General features: G+C 48.2%; 1 protein-coding gene across 1 annotated transcript in view; it reads right to left on the bottom strand.

Moving 5' to 3' along the window:
- HEG1 (heart development protein with EGF like domains 1) overlaps positions 1-16,709 on the bottom strand; it is an 82,665-nt gene extending 65,956 nt beyond the window's left edge. The window contains exon 1 of the mRNA XM_039842990.1: positions 16,218-16,709. Within this exon, the coding sequence (XP_039698924.1) occupies positions 16,218-16,557 (340 nt within the window). The 5' untranslated portion in view covers positions 16,558-16,709. The remainder of the gene's footprint in view (positions 1-16,217) is intronic.
- Between the last annotated feature and the right edge of the window lie 322 nt (positions 16,710-17,031).

Below are 17,031 nucleotides of genomic sequence, written 5' to 3' on the forward strand. Positions count from 1 at the left end.
GACACCAGGACTGAGAGAAGAGATCAGTCAACCAAAGTCCCAGGACTTTACAGAGTGTCACTTGATTGATGAAAGACAAAGGTCAGATTGCTACGGGTTAAGGCTCATGACAGAGAGGTTCAGGAGCAGTAAGATACTGACTCCCAGCTGCAGAATTCCCCGCCCTGGCCTCCCTCTTAGAGCTGCCCAGCACCCCGCAACTTAGGACCTGCTCTTGGGAGAGCTGTACTTTGGGCCGGCATGGATCTCATACCTATGAGAGCAGTTTTCTTTGTAATTTTTAAAGATGTTCTTAAGATTCAATTGCTCACAGAGGGAGAGGAGAAGAGAGACTTTTTTTTTTTTTTTTAAGACATTGTTAGTCCCCTCCCTTTAAAAAGGCCCCTTTTGGTCTGGGAGATGGCTGTAAACCACAAGAGGAAATGAAATTATGCTCTTATTCCCAGAGATAAAATGAAGAAATCCCACATGTTTACAATCTGCAAAGCGCTTTTTATGAGGTAATTTCGGGGGCCTGAATTAACCTGTTAGATATTGATGCGCTGAGTGGCAAGCAGGAGAGAATTTCTTACCTCATTTTGCAGAAGAGAAGACTGAGGCTGGGTACTGAGGTCACCTGCCCAGGGCAACCCAAAAAAGAAGTGTCACAGCAGAGATTAGTGCCAGCTCTTTTACTCTGGTATCTTTTCTAACTGACCGCCCAAATGAAAACCAGCGAGGACTGTGAAGAAGCTCGGCCAGCTCTTCTTCCCAAGGTAATGTATGGTGTGCAGCCTCCTTCACTAGCTAGCCTCCAGAGTGTTGGGCATCATTCACTCTGGTCCAAACTGGGAAACTGGTCGGGTTGCCTTTGGTGCCCCCATCCCTCTCCAAGGTGACCTCCACCTTCAGAGACCACAGCAACCGAGTAATCTGATCCTGAGATGACAGGACTGGACCTCGAGAGGGGCAGTAACAGTTCTAAATCCACAATCCAGCCGGCGAGTGGCATTTATGAATTAAAAAATATATATATCTTCTTTCATATTCATTAGGATGGCTATTATTTTAAGAAATGGAAAATAACAAGTGTTAGCAAGGACACAGAGAAATCGGAACCTTCCGCATCGCTGGTAGAATGAAAAATGGTGCGGTCACTGTGGACAATTGCTTGGTGGTTCCCCAAAAACTATAAACAGAATTACCGTATGATCCAGTAACTCCACCGCTAGGGATATACACAAAAGAACTGAAAGCACGGAACCGAACAGATGTGTGTATACCCATGTTCGTCGAAGCATTACTCACAACAGCCGAAAGGTGGAAGCAACCCAAGTGCCCATCAATGGATACATGGATAAACAAAATGTATTTACATACAATGGAATATTATTCAGCCTCTTAAAGGAAGGAATTCTGACACATGCTACAACACAGGCAAACCTTACAAACAGTATGGTAAGTGAAATAAGCCAGATAAGACAGGACAAAATAATGTATGATTCCCCTTATATGAGATACCAAGAATAGGTAAAGTCATAGAGACAAAGTAGAACAGAGGTTAGTAAGAGCTGGGGGTAGGGAGGAATGGGGACTTATTACTAACGAGCTTCTAACTGGGATAATGGAAAAGTTCTGGAAATGGATGGTGATGAGGTTTCTACAACATTGTAAATGAGCTCAATGTCAATGACTTGTACACTTAAAAATGATTAAAATGGGAAGTTTTATGTATATTTTGCCACATAAAAAAAATATATAGATATTTACTGAGTACTAACCACACAGAAGACAAAAATGGGATACGCCTCAAGGAGCTAACTGCTTCCTAGAGAGCTGAACCTTGTAAATAAAGCCCTAGGAGGTGGCTGGGGGGTGACAAGTGGCTCAGTGTGTAGAAGGTGCCGTGGGAGGTAGGAAGGCCCAGGGCTGAAGACCAGAATCCCATCCTCTCTTCCTGGCCCCCGCCCCCTCCTCCAGATCACAGCCCTTCCACAGCAGGGCCCTCGTGGCCTCACCGAATTCTCCCCAGGAATCCTCTAAATGAGGGGGATTTCAGGCCGGATGGCCAGCAGTGGGATATTTTGGGGCACGCAGGAACCTTGGGGGCGTCGGGGGAAGGTGGCTGCAATCTCACCAGAAAGGCAGCCGCTTGCTCAGCTGGGCCACTCTGGGCTGTTTTGAAACACTGCTACGGATGTAATGATTCTGGGTGGAGGGCGTTTAGGAGCCAAATGAGTTTGTGTGAACAAAAGACTCAGCCCTTGATCTGAACTGTCCAGGGCTCACGGGGAGTTTCGTTTCCTTCCTTGTTCTTGCCCTGAAAGGAGTGGCCCTAAGAAAAACCATACACACTGAGAAGTGTTGCACTTGAGATCCAGTGATCTGATTTTTAAAAAGATTCCCCTGGAACGGCCTCAAGTAATGAAAAGTATAAAGTTTACAAGGAGTATTATCCTCCCCTCCCTGTGAGATAGTCAGCTTTTGTCGGGCTGATCATCCTCTAGGGAGAAAGGCAGGCCTGCAGGGCTGAGCTGTGACCCAGGGACTGGCTGACCGGAGTCTGGGGTCAGGCTTCCAAAAATGGAATCACCTCTGGGGTGGCCTGGGGGCAACGAGGAGGCTGCCCATTCAGGCAAGAATGAAAGAGGAAAGACCTTGATGTGACCTCAAGCTCTTTGTTTTAAAAATAATTCTATAGGTTAAAAAAAAAAAAAAAAAGCCTTAAAATCCAAGGCCAGAAGATTCCCATTCAATTAAATATGTAAACAAAAAGGCTTTCTGTGGGGGTGCCTACCTCATTTGCAAGGGTGTCTACCTTGTGCCTATGTTTTCTTGCCCCTCTCAGCCTCTGAAAAAGAAACACCCAGCAGAGGGGCCGAAGAGGAGGCACCTTAGCAAAGGGCAGCTCCCGGTGGTGCTGGGAGGAGAAGGTGGGGCAGCCAGGGCAGGGGAGCAGGCCTCCCGGTCTCCCGTGTGGTCACCCTAACATTCGCTCACACCCAGAGAGGAAGCCTGATGGCAGGGCTCCACCAAAGGAGGCCTGCCAGGTTAGCGAAACAATAAAAAGGCAAGGAAAAACATCCTGGTTCCGAGGAGGAAGGGGGGTGGAGGGAGGGAGGAGGGGGCAGGAAGAGGGACCTGCTCCCCAGCCGGGCAGCCAGCGTAATGAGATGTGGCCCTGACATCTCTAAACCCTCACTCGGCCTCAGAGGCTGACTTTTAAGTTGTGCAGATAACTTATTCTACATACCTGTGTGAAGTGGCCCAGGACTGTAAGGGAATCATAGAAACATCATTTGTCTAGAAAGTTTACAGTGTTAGAAAATGTACACCGTGAAATGATGTTGCAGCACAGAGGGTCTGAAGCCTGGACCGGGGAAGGGAGGAGCGTGGTCACTGCTGTCACTCTCGGGGGGTGGGGTGCTTACTGTGTGTGGGCCAGCCAGGACCTTCCGGGCTTGTATAAGCAAAATCTACTTTAAAGAGATAAATTAAAAGTTTACTAATAGGTCTTTAAAATTAAGATTGGGAAACCTGACATTCTATTCAAATATAACCAATATTTTAAAAATTAGTTGTATGCCATAGCCAGTTAAGAAAATCCAAGGCCAGAAGAAAAGAGAGAAAACAGAGAAGAAGGGGGCTGAAAAGAAAAGTAAAACAAAAGAGAGAAACTTACAGAGGAAGAGACAAACAAAACTAAGGAGAATATTTTTAAAAGACATCCACCAGAGTAGGGTAACTATTATGATTATTATTACAGCAGCCCAAACGTGTGTGGCATTTGCTCCCTGCTAGAAGCGCCATGCATGGATTGTCCCCATTAATTGTATGACAGCCCTGGGAGGTAGGCACCAGTATTATCCCTACTTTTTTGATAAAGAAACTGAGGTGCAGTGAGATTAAATAAATTCCCCAAGGTTACACAGCAAATAGCAGAATGAGACCCAGACCCAGGTCTGTCTGACTGTAATTTTAAAAAATACATTAATAGAGAAAGAATGAAAGGCGAGAAAGAAAAGAGCAAAAACGAAGACTGAGAGCTTCTGAGAAACAGCAACGCCCTCTGACAGGGTAAACCAGAAGGGACAGAGGCAGACCTCCTCCGTGGGTTTCCAGGATGCCGCCCTAAGAACACCTGGACCCACAAAGCAGTCTCGTGACACAAATGGGGGATCACATCTTGACAGCCTACATAGCCCACTGTCCAAATGGAATTTAGTGTACTGACAGAATTCAGAAGAGAGATGAAAGGGAGGGAGGAAGGATGGGAGGAAAGAAGGAAGCGAAGTGTTGACGGTGATCACATGTAAGAAAAGGTGAGAAACGGCAGCAAGACAGAGGTAGTTGAGGTTTTGAATGTGAGACAAGGAGATCAATGGGACTGTTAATAAGCAAAGGGAGGATGGGTTTTGGAGGAAGAAGGGGCGATGTGTCTGCATTTATAACCATCTCTGTTGTGTGGAAAGTGAAGGATATAAACATGTGTGGATGTCTGGCAGGCAGCTGAAAGTAGAGAAGTGGATTTCTGAAAAGAAAGGCAGCTCTGGGAATCCCCTCTCAGGGAAAATAGGTGAAGCTATGCTGTCTCCCTCCATGCCTTCATTCCTGCAGTCCTCCCCACCGATGCTTCGCTCCCTTCCTCTTGGCCTTTTTGCAAAATCTGACTCATTTCTCACAACTAGCTCAGAGGCCACCACTTCCAAGAAGTCTTCCCCAGAGAGAACTCTCTCTCTCTCGGTTATTGCTTTATCTTGTTATACAATTATAACTTATTTGATCACCTTTCCATGTCCCTTATGAGAGACTGTGGTTCACAGGCTGGGCTCAATAAACGTCCACGGAACTGAGCCGGAGGTAGAAGGCCAAGGGAAGAACTGTGAAGAACATCCCAGTGGGCGGGAGGGAGAGGAGATGGAAGAGAGCTCGTCATGGCAACCAGAGGCACTTGGGAGGATAAAGAGATGAAGGACTGAAAATGGCCACTGAGATTCCTGGAATGTTCTCCTCTCCATCTCCTCTCCAAGTCTGTCTGCATCCCCCCTCATCCACCTTCTTCATGAAGCCCCACCTCGCTTAGAGAGATAATGATGCCTGTGTGTTTTGGGAAGCATAAATGACTAATACGTACACAGCACATGCATGTTTACAAAGCTTGTCCATGTGGGTTACTTCATTTCACCCCTATGAAAACACTGTGAAGTGGACAGAACTGGGATTATTATCTCCATCTTACAGACATGGAAAAGGGCCCAGAGATGAAACACCTTGCCCAAGGTCACAGCCAGTTCATTGTATTATGACCCAAATTACTTGCTATGTCCGCATTTAAAAGTGCTTTCACGATCATAATTAAACTTGCTCTTTCTCTAAAGCCTTGTTAAAGCAGCAAGATAGATATTATTATCCCGATTTTTAACATGAAGAAAGTAAGACCCAGAGACATTAGGCAGCTAGAAAGAGACAGGGTTAAGACCAAAAGTCCTCTGACTGGCAGAGCTTTTGAGCTGCTACTGGCATCTCCCTTCTCTAACTGTGCCGGTGGCACCCCATTACCACCAGGCACGAGTGGACTATAAATGATCCCTAACAAGCCACAGGAATTCACCAGCCAGTGCATACGATCCTCTTCAAACAGGTACCATTAAGACATACCTATTCCAATGATGGCGTGATTGCTCAAGCTGCTTTCTAAAATTCTTGAATTTTCAATAGAGCCTGTCGAATAGTCTCTTGGGTTTCCTGAATAATGACACATTTTCATCCCTTCATAATGGATTTGGATTATTTTTGGAAACAAACCAAAAAAATTCAAAGTCCAATCTGGTGACTGATGCAGATCAAGATGGGTGACCCTGTTTTGGATCCAGGAGGTGGTTTAATGGCAAAGAACCATTATGATGGTGGCTGTGATACCAGTGAGTTGCTTGTGGCCCACACACTGGCTCTAAAGGTGGCTCCCGACTCCTCAAATGCTTTTGAAGCATGTTGTCAATAACCTCCAAAGGTTCTGACCTGAACGAAAACTAATCACAACCTTGCGCAAGGAACAACATCCCACCAGATTACGACCAGGCATCTCTCCCCTGTATTCTTGCTACTTCTTCCTCCAGTGTGACTGCTTCAGTTCAGATGGCCCAGAATAGTGCAAGGCCAGCTGGCAAGCCTGACCTTGGCCTCTGCCCTCTTCTCATTATCTGTCTTCCTCCCTCGTCTTCAGTTCCAAACTTAGCAAAGACTCTAAGCAGAAACTTGTCAGTTTATCAGAACCATCTCTTTGCCTCCAGCAGCCCAGCTCCTTCCCAGCACAAACAGGTGGGGGCTGCTGTTATTCAGGGTCTCTAGAGAGGTCAGAGCCTTCTCTTCGGCCTCCCCAACCACCCCAGGAACTACAAAAACACAGAGCTTGACTGCCATACCTGTGCACTTTCTTCAATACCCTTACATGACAAGGAAGCCAGAATGGTTCCATGAAGCACGTACCCCAGAATCAAAATATAAAACAAAAGGAATGTGTCCATTTTTAACAGCCTCTGTAGACTTAACAAACTCTGTAGCATATGGTCTTGCCAGCTCCTTAAGATATCTTAAAACAGAAGTCCTAGATCATGTGGTGGTGTAGGTATTGCTGCAGTACCACTTGGGCAGCTGGAGGCCACAGGTTTGACAGATGCTCCCTGGACCGAAGCTCATACTAGGCATTAAGGAACAAAGAAATCTGGTGCTTCCTCTACAGTTACTGGAGGTACAGCGGGCGCACAGGTGTGCACGCAGGTCCCCTGTGAAGACCTTCTCCCTGACCCCTCAGACAGCGTCCTGCACCTCCCAGCCTCAGAGCTAAGAGGCCAGACGGAAATGAATCTCTTCACACTTCATGCCAGCATCAGGGAAGTTGGGAGGGTCACAGGATGAACATGGACCCTCTCAGGAATGGAGCTTTGAGGCATGGATGAACTAACCCCTCACTTCAGAGATAAAGAAATGGAGGGCCAGAAAGGGATGCAATTTGCCCATGTGGTAACTAAGTGGCAGAGACAAAACTTGACCTTCTGGACCGGCTTTCATCTTTAGCCACTCCAGGTTGCTGGAGCACCATTTCTATCCCCACTATAGCTCTGTCACTATGATGGTTGCGAAACTGCTTCAGTGGTTTCTAGAACCTTTCCAGAAATACCTATCGGTGAGCTACAGTCACCACATCACTTGGTTGGAAGCGTCTGGATTTGTCAAATAATCTCCCAATTTAAGGTGACCTTGAATTTTGCATTGTGCCCTGAACAAAGAGACTAAGAGTTCTGAGCACAAAGTCAAATTTACTGACTCTGGCTGGAAATCAACCAGGGTAGATGAAGCAAAAGAGTGGGAACTGTGAAATGAAATGGAGACCCTTCTTTCCCCTCCTTATTTTGGAAATAGGCTTTCCCAACATTTAATGAATAAAGATGGATCTTTCGAGGTTCATTCTAACCCTGAGAGTCAAGAATTCTCAAAATGTTCTTACAAACTTAAAACAAAAAATCTAATTTTGCCCAGTACTCCACAATATAAAGAATCAATTAGTGCCAAAGAAATGGCTCTAATTTAGAAAGATACAGGTCCCTGTGGCATTCTCGTGCTCCTATCCCAAATTTTCCATTCCGGTTCCTTCTAAAGCACTGTGTTGCCTTTCTGCTTGACCACTTTACCAAAGCACTTTGCTAGGCCACCTCCCTGCCCAGATGAAGTCACCTGACACATTCACAGTGGGGGGCTTGCTGGACTGCTCAGTAGGAACACACTCCCATCAGCAGCGTCCATGCAACAAGCTTCCTGCTTCTCAGACACCCAGCAAAGTCAGTCTCTCACTGAAACATCCTTTCTTCAACTTGCTTTGGACAAGAGGATGAGATAGAGCCCCAGAAGCTTCTGGAAGTGGGGTTAGCAGAGTCACGCTGTGACAGGCCACCCCACCACACACACACACACACACACACACACAAACACACACACCACTATCAGAAGCTATAAGAGTGAAAAACTAGGAGAAAGGTGCTCTGTTTCAGTCAAAATGCCCAATAACAAACAGGGCGTGGTGAAATCTACACAATCATACAATGCTGGTGAAAGTATAATTTGGTACAACTCTAAGGGACCATTTGGTATTACTGTCAAGAATCTTAAAATTTTCCACATCCAGGAACTAACACTAAACAAATAACCAGATACAAATATAAAAATTGATGGGCAAAGATGTTTACTACAGCATTATTTATGATAGTAAAAAACTGGAAACAGTCTCTATGTCTAATAAAGAAAGAGCTAAAAAAACAACAAAAAAAGTTATGGTAAAAATGGAACAGTATCTAGTCTGGATATTCACATGGATGTACACATGGATATATATAAATATTTATATTCCATGTAAATGAGAAACAATAACAATTGCAAAGTTTTAATATACTTCCAGTAGCTGGAATATGTGATATTTATTTGTTGTTTTTCTCTTTAACTTCCAAATTGTATGATAAACAAAATTTTAGACCATACAGCTTAGACACATTAAAACGTGAGCACTTTATCACGAGCCTAAATCGAAAATATAACCTCATGGCCTCACTATTGACTGATGGCGAATCTGACTGCTCTGGGCTGAGGGTCCCTGGTCTGGCGGGGAAAACGAATGTCAATGAGCAGGGAGGCCTTGCCTGAGGAGACGCATCCTCACTGTCTGACAGCTCTTGGGCCAACAAGGGAAGCAAGAACATAATAGGTGTTCGCAAAAGGCAAATACTTCAGACATATACATCCAAACTCGTGCCTCCAGAGATGCCCCCGCCACAGTGGCACCCCAGCCCGGGCACCACAGACCACACTCCATACCACAGCAAGGATGTAGGCCTCTGCTCCAATGGCAGCCCCTCTGCCCTCTCCCTCACCCAGAGAAGAAGACGGTGCAGTCCACTGTCCTACTGCCTTGTGGGTAAAGCATGAGGAAGGTACTAGCTAGTCAGTCCCGTGTTTTGATGATCCAGGAATGTGAGGACCGCTCAGTCAGAGATTACTGCAAGCATGCATTCCTCTTAACCTCTGGACTCATTTACTCTTTGAGCGAGCATTTATTCAGCAAATGCCAATGAACTAGCCCTGGCTTCCCACCATCACTTCCTCTTGTCTTCCCAGTCAACTCTCCACATAGCTCCTCTGCTAAAACCCCTCAGTGGCACCTGGAAGAAAACCTGACCTCCTTACAGTGGTTCTCATGGTCCTACTGATCCTGCCACTGTGGCCTTACTTCTCTCCAATCCTAAAACATGCATGCTCATTCTGGCCTTAGGGCATTTGCACCGCCTGGAAGGCTAGTTCCACTATGGGCAGGAGGACATCAAGTGCCCAGTCTCTAAGACAGGAAGGAGTCTGCATGTATAAACTGCTGTCTGGTGTGGTTAGAAGAGGCCAGAGGGTTGGCAGAGTCAGATCCTGCGGACCTCACATTCCAGCAAAGAGTCTGGATTTTATTCTAAGAACAATGCAATGCCCTTGGAGGGTTTTCAGCCTGAGAGTAAGGTGACCTGAATTGCACGTTAAGAAGATCACTTGGGCTTCTGTGAGCATGGATTAGAAGGAGAGCAGGAGTGAACACGGGGGGAACAGAAAAGAACAGTGGAGACGAAGAGGGCAGATTTGTGACATAGTCCAGAAACAGAAGCAACTGGAGTTGAAGAACAAAATCAGATGTAGAGGGTGAGGAGAGAAGAAGGCTTCTCATTTAAGTGACCAGGTGGATTGTGTTGCCTATTCCTGACGTGGGGAGAATGGGAAGTCAACAGCAGATTTGGGGGTGGCATCGAGAGTTCCGGTTCTCGCTGATTTGCCTCTTTCGTGTCACTGTTGAACTCTGCTTAGGGTGGTCAACATCTGCTGTCTAAGAACAAAATTCAGTGGCTTTTCCTCGGGTTTCACACTCCCCAGCTCCCTTTTCCTTTTAACTCGGATAGTGCCCGGATGAGACGACAAGCCCCAGCAGATACATGTAACTTACATGTACCTTCACAGACTGTCACACTTTATGCATAAACTGTGCGCTCTATTCAAATCATCTGCCAGTTGCAAACTGCCCAGCTCCCACTGTGCAGCCAGCCCGGCTGGCTCCTTGGCTGGCGCCGCTTCCTCCCGCTCCGTCTACACTGGATGTTCTTCACCAGGTCAGAGCAGCTTCCTCTTCTCCTGTGACTTCAGCCTCTCCAGGCTGAATATGGCCCTGACTTCTGCCCACTTCAGTTCCACATTCTCAACGGTCTGCAGAATACTTTCACTGAGACGTGCTGCAGTCTTCATAGTGAAAGCACCAGAAACTGAAGCAGCCTCTTTAATGGCAAATCGGTGCCTCTGCACTCTCCTGTCATCCCCACAGCTAGGCAGTCACCAGGTCCCCTGCCTTACCCTTTTAAAGGGCCCCTGCATTGCTTCCTTTCAATTTCCACTATCCCCATCCTAGTCCATGCCCTATGTTCAGTCTTTTCCTCCTAACATATCCGTACATTGCCTGTCGGCATTCTCATATTTCTGAAGTACTGGGCCGTAATAAGGGCAGATTTGTATATGGTTCATCTATGGGGCCCCAGCACCAAGCACGAATGAACGATGAATGAGCAAATGATACTGCTCCTCCCTCAAAAGCTGTTGGGCTCCTCAGTGCGATGTGACAAAAACAAAAGCCTTCAATGAGCCCCTGAAGCCCTCCACAGTCTGCCCTAATCCTCCTTTCCAGTTTTGTCTTCAATGACTCGTCATTCTGGAGCTGGACCAGCTTCCCCCAGTCCTCCCACCCCACCCCACCCCCCGCCTTCCTGTTACGGCTCCCATTTAACGACTCTTGAGCTTTTTAATATTTGGGATTTTGCTGATGCCAATACCCTCCCAACCTTTCTGTGTATCCATACCCTAGTCCAGTGGTTCCCAACCTTTTTTGGCACGGAGGACAAGTGTTCCTACAAGAATCTAGTGCCTGATGATCTGAGGTAGAGCTGAAGAGATGATGCTAGTGCTAGGGAGTGGCTACAAATAAATACACATGAAGTGTCACTGGCCTGCCCTCCACTCACCTCCTACCGTGAGGCCTGGTTCCTAATAGCCCACAGACCAGTACTGGTCAGTGGCCCAGGGTTTGGGGACCCCTGTTCTGCCTGAGGTCCCCCCAGACTATCCACCCAGTAGCCTCTCCACCTCTGCATGCTGCAGCTCATCTCTACCCATATTATTCCTTAAGTCAGTGTGATCTTTTCATTATGTTCATTTATGAATCACTAATGCATCATCTCATTTTTTACAATTTTTATGTTTGTGACCTTCGAAAGACAGTATCTTCCCTGGGAGGATCGTAGACTTGCATTGCAACCTCCATACCACCCAACACAGAACCTCATACACAGAAAGGACTCTGTTAATATTTTAAATCAGTCAGACGTGACACAGACTGAGACATCCACCACACTCCAAGAGAAGAGGGGAAAAGACAAGATAGAAACATCTTTGTTTCTGTCTGCACAAGATGAATGGTGAGGGTAAAAGAGGGCACAGATGTTAAAAAAAAAAAAAACAATTTTACAGGATCTGGATAGGGCACCATTGACCCTGTCCTGGTTTTTGTGAATATGCATTCATAACAACTGCCTGATGATATCGGCCACGTTTCCAGGACAGAGAGCCCACTGAGAACGTCACCAATTTATCTTAGTTTGGTTGATAATTAACATAGCTACCTATGGCATCAATAACCCATGGATTGGCATATAAATAGGGCATAATTCACAATCTCTCTATAAAAAAAAATTATTTTTGGATCTCTACTCGGCAGGTCGTCCCCACCACCAGTGCCATCTCCTCATCCCACCCCTCACCCAGTCCTAGTCCCTCCTCTCGAAAACGGGGCAAGTGCAGGGAACTGAAGAAGAGAAGAACGATGCGCTGGAGAGGATCTTAAGCGATCTGGAACAACTCGCATTCCGTTTTACCTATGAGAAAACTGAGGCTGCTGAATACTGTGACAAGAGCAAATCAATTCGATCAAATCGATTTGAATTTTCTGCCTTCTCCACTTACTGTATAATTTAACCTCACCAAGCTTCCGTTTCAATGACTGTAAAAGAGAAATAACACCTCTCACAGTATTGTTTTGAGGGTTAACTGGGATGGGGAACACGAAGCACTGACCACGTAGGTGCTCAAAGACGTGAAGTCCAAAGAGAGACCAACACTAACGTCCTTCCCTGTTGCTTCTTTAGGATTCTTTGAAGGCAGCAACATTTATTACAGCTGAAACCACCCGTTTATACTAACGGGGCCTGGGGGCAGAGAGAAGCCGCTGAAGAAGGCAATTAAGTGGCAAACGAAACCTCAACTGCCATCTGTTCTTTGCTTTCTTTGTGAGCATCTGAGACAAGTCAACTCCAAGAATACTGTTTTCAGCCAGCTGGGCAGGGCTGCTGGAAGGCAGAGGGGATCACTGGGAGGGCAGAGGCTCCTTCTCCAGCTCTTCAGGACTAGGAATGCAGTCACTGCCCAGCTGGACATCAAACACCTTTCTCCCTCTACCCACACCATTTAGCTCTTGGGCAGAAAATACCAGTTCAGCATTTACACACATGCGGAGGGAAGCAATAAAGGGGTTTTCGCAAGGTTAAAAGGATGTGGCTTTTAAACATACATGGGCAGGGACAGTCGCTTTCCCCACACCCCTCCTTCTATTTGGGGCACGCTCCATGAAAGCAAGTGGGCTTCATAGCAATCCCCACCACCCCCTCTCCGAGAGCCCCAACCAGGGCAGAGGTGGCAGAACTCCTGGAGGAAAGCCCCTCTCCCTTGCCTGTGGGGCTGCTTCTACCCCGGCTGGGTCTTCATTGCCCTGTGTAATGGTTTTCCCAGCAGCTAAAGCTAAATGACAAAGTTGGCCCACAAAGTTACAGCAATTCAGGCGACAGCTATGTAACAGCCCAGGGGGGCTGGGCCTGCAGTGCTTCCTTTACTCGAGGGAGCTGCATTTTTCTAAGATTATTATGCCTTGGGTTGGCTGCTCAGCTACTCAGCGTCATTTCCTCTTTGGGTGGGAAAGTTCTTTCCTTCTATATTGATTTTCATTATGACTTAAGCCTCCCCCACCCCGCCCCGCATCTGCAGATTTCACAATTAAAGAATAGCCTATGAATTGCAAAAATCAAGGCGTATACAAATCAGCTTAGAACTGTGGCTTGGAAGCCCTGAGTTGTTTTAAAAAAACACACTGAGAAAAAAGAAGACCTCCAGGACTTGGCATCTTCTCTATCTCCACCGGCTGAATCACCAGCAACAAGTTGGAGGAACAGCCAGCAGCTGATAGGTGGGCATAAAAGCTTAACAGTGGCTATGGGGTGGAGGGGCTGCTGTCCAGGGACTTGCAGTCTAATGCAGGCAAATAACCACAGACAGAATATAAAAGGGTTACTCATAAGTGAGAACCTTGAACTCTGCCCAGAGGAGGAAAAGGGCTAGAAATGGCCCCAGGCAAGAAAAAAATAGCTCTGGTCCCTGCTGCTGACACCCAGGTATTTGGAAGCCCAAGCCACAAGGGGCTGGGCACTGACAACCAGCAGCAGAAGGGACTACAGGCAGTTTCCCCAACAATCAAATGAAGCACATGATTTGTAAGACTGGGCTGATTACGAGCAGGAGGGAGCAACTCCCCAAACACAAAAGCGTTGGTGCACAGCCTGGATGGCCATCTGTCAGGGGTGCTGAGAGGGCAGATATCCACATGAGATGCAGTATGGACCAGAGGGCCTCTGGAGGCCCTTTCAGCACGGAGACTTTGCTGCCTGGGGAGATAACTGATCGTACCTTGTGATACATGGTGGCCAATTAAAAAGGATCCAAAGAAAAAACTCAGACTCACTGAAATCATGTAATGCTGGCTTTCTTGTTCTTTGTTTCTTTTTCCCACTAAATGACATTGTTTGAGCCACCACCAGAAAATAAGTACAGGTCATGCATGAATCCTCAGCCATGTTAGTAGCTACTAGCAGTTTTCAACAGGTAATCAATTTCGTCTCTTCTAATCTCACACTTCTAACATCCCACCTGAGATCCAGCCTTAGATCAGACAAACAGCAGATACTCCTTGGGCAGTCTTCACGGGGGTATGAGGAGAGACCTTCCTAGGTAAGAATAGTTTTAGATTACTCTTCCTGCCTACCTGCTCTCTGGGATTCTCATATGCATTCCTCCAGACTTCAAGCACCTGAAGCCTCCATCCTTCTCATATCCCCAAATGAATCAAATTGGGAAGATTGTAAAGCCAAGATTAGCAGCATTAGCTGCCGTACCTGTGAGAAAGGGTCGGTGACTTAAGGCAGCAGGGGGGTGGGGGGGGTGGGGGGGCCCTGACTAGCAAAGATTAGCCCCAATTCTTACCTGCCGAGTCCCCTGAGTCAGTTTCCTCCACTGTCCCTCTCCCTGTAACACCTAGGTCTCTGTGACATGTGGGGATTCCCAGTCACAAGAGAAGGAAGGAGATTCATGTGCCAGCCTCATCCGGCCAGGAAGCCCCACAAGGCAGCATCCATCCCACCCATGCCCTAACAAGATGGGCCACAGCTAAGAAAGCCAAATTACCAGCCAGAGAAACCTGCCTTTAGTTCCTGGGAGTCTCCTCTGAAATGGCCTCAATCTCCTGCACTCCACTTTCCATTTAGAAAACTCACAAAATTCTAGTTTTCTTTCGTTACTTTTCTACTGTGAGAAAGCTAGGAAATGTCCTCTTTTATGTTCTTGATTCCTTCCCATGGAACTCAAAACAATGTATGTTGTAAGTCATCTAAAATCAGAGTCACTGTGGGTGTGTCTCCAGCATGTCTTTTGAAGTTTGTTTCTCTTCTCCCTCCCTTACTGTTTCTTAGTTTCAAAGTCTTGTGCCAGTGATTTAGAAATTCACAAGGACAGGCATTTTTCAATGATGGGAGAGTACTGCTGAATATGGAATTGAGTTTTTACTGGGAGATTTAATTTTTTTGTTAACTTTTTTCTTATTTAGAGGAAGCATCTCTAGATTGAACAAAGCAAGCTAATTCCTATATCAGAAAGTTTGTGTGATATGAGAATCTTAAATGAAGTGTCAACTACGAAGATGAAATCTTCTCAACCTTCACCTAAACTCCAAATCAACCCCTGTGTTACAAGCAACCTTGCTTCCCCAGGATAACCCTGAGAAAGCATATTCCTTGTGTCACCGCAAGGCACTGGCTAACACCACAGCACTGATGACTTTGTTCAAAGAAAGCATTTTACATTATTTTTACTTTCATTTTGTCACATCATCACTAGGAGGCCAAGAGGAACGGGGATCACTATTTCCATTTCACAGATGGAGAAACTAAGAGGTGATTTCCAAGGTCACAGTGGTAGAGATAGAATTCCACTCAGCCCTTAGCATTTCTTCCAGACCTAAAGAAGGAACTGTATAAAAAGGTCTGGAGAAGAGTGTGAAGGTTTTCCTCTGAGCAGTTCAGGCAGTGTATGTAAGGCAAGGGGAGAGAAAGGCTCAGGGACAGTCCCGTGTCAGCCTTTGCCTCATAGGGGTTCGACCTCGCGAGCTCCCACCTCCACTCCATCCCCTCAGTCCCTCAGCTTTTGGAGTGAATCAGTAGAGTGTTTTGTTTCCAACTACATCCGTTGTTCTTTACAATACCATAAGAACTAGAAACCTTAAAAAATCAGTTACTTATTTTTGAAAGTCAAGCTCTATCCCTGGACAGGCCATTTCTGTATCTATAGGAAAAGAATAGAATTGGGTAATGGACGGGCCGGACGTCATCACTCTGAGGTGGTAGAGACACTTTGGAAGGTAATGGGGTTTTCCCTTTTCTTTTCTTTCTTTCTTTTTCTTCTTTTTTTTTTTTTTAAGGAGGTGTGTATATGGGGGGTGGGGGGTGGGCGCCTCCGTGGGACACACCATGAGAGATAAGTTTTCTTCTAAAGGGGGGTGGGGGTGGATAGGATGGTCACACCCCCCAGTCTGGCCACCAGAGAAATCGTCTAGGAAATCCACTCCTCCTGCTCGCTGCCCTCCCTCCCTGGCGGCCTTCAGGGTCCCACATACTCCCGGGTCAACAGAGCCCCTATCCGGGTCCAGCAGCGCAGAGGGGCCTAGGGCGGGGGATGCGGCCCCGGGGCGCGCCCACACCCCCAGCCCGAGGCTCGCTGGGCGCCGGGTCCCGGCTCTCACTCACCCGCGCTACCGCCTCGGGGGGCCCGGCCCGAGGGTCCCCGCTGTGTCGCGGCTCCCGGCGCAAGGGCCGTCCGGTTGGGGCTGGGGGGCGCGGGCCCGCGGCGCTCCCGGGGCGCTGTGGGCAGCGGCGGCTGCGGATCGTGCTCGAGGCCGGGCTCGGGCGGCCGCGCCAGCCCCGCGCCTGCGAGGGGCGCCCTGCTCGGCGTGCCGCGGGCCGGCGAGGGCGGCTGGGCTCGGGTCCCGGGGGCGGCCGGCGGCAGCAGCAGCAGCAGCAGCAGGAGCGGCAGCAGCAGCAGCGGGAGCGGCGGCGGCGGCCACCGCGGGGCGCGCGGCGAGGCCATGGTGGCGGCGCCCGCCCGCGCTCACATGCCCGGCGCGCGGGGCGGGCGCGGGTGCGAGGGAAGCTGGCGGCGGGTGCCGTGGAGCACCGGGGAAGTCAGCGAAGTGAGGCTGCGAGCGCAGCGCCCTCCTCAAAAGTTGTGGGGAGCCGCGGGAGGGCGGCCGGGGGCCGGGCGGGCGGGGCGGAGGCGGCCTCGGCGCCGCTACATGCTAATTAGCCCGGGCGGGTCGCGGGGCGGGCGGCTCCTCCGCGGGTTGACATCACCCGCGGTGCGCGGCCGGGCCGGGGGGCGGGGAGAGGGCAGGAAGGGGGCGGGGGCGGGGCGGGCGCCCGCAAAGCCGCCGGCCTGGGACCGCAGGGTGACCGCCACCGAACTCGTCAACTTTAGTCCCGCACACACACATTAGCATGGTGGAGCCATTTGGAGAAAAATTAGAAACACCGAGTCTTCCAAATCGGGAATCGGATTTTCCCA

The sequence above is a fragment of the Pteropus medius genome, unplaced genomic scaffold, assembly GCF_902729225.1.
Source record: "Pteropus medius unplaced genomic scaffold, Ma_sr-lr_union100, whole genome shotgun sequence".
NCBI classification, from domain to species: Eukaryota; Metazoa; Chordata; class Mammalia; order Chiroptera; family Pteropodidae; genus Pteropus; species Pteropus medius.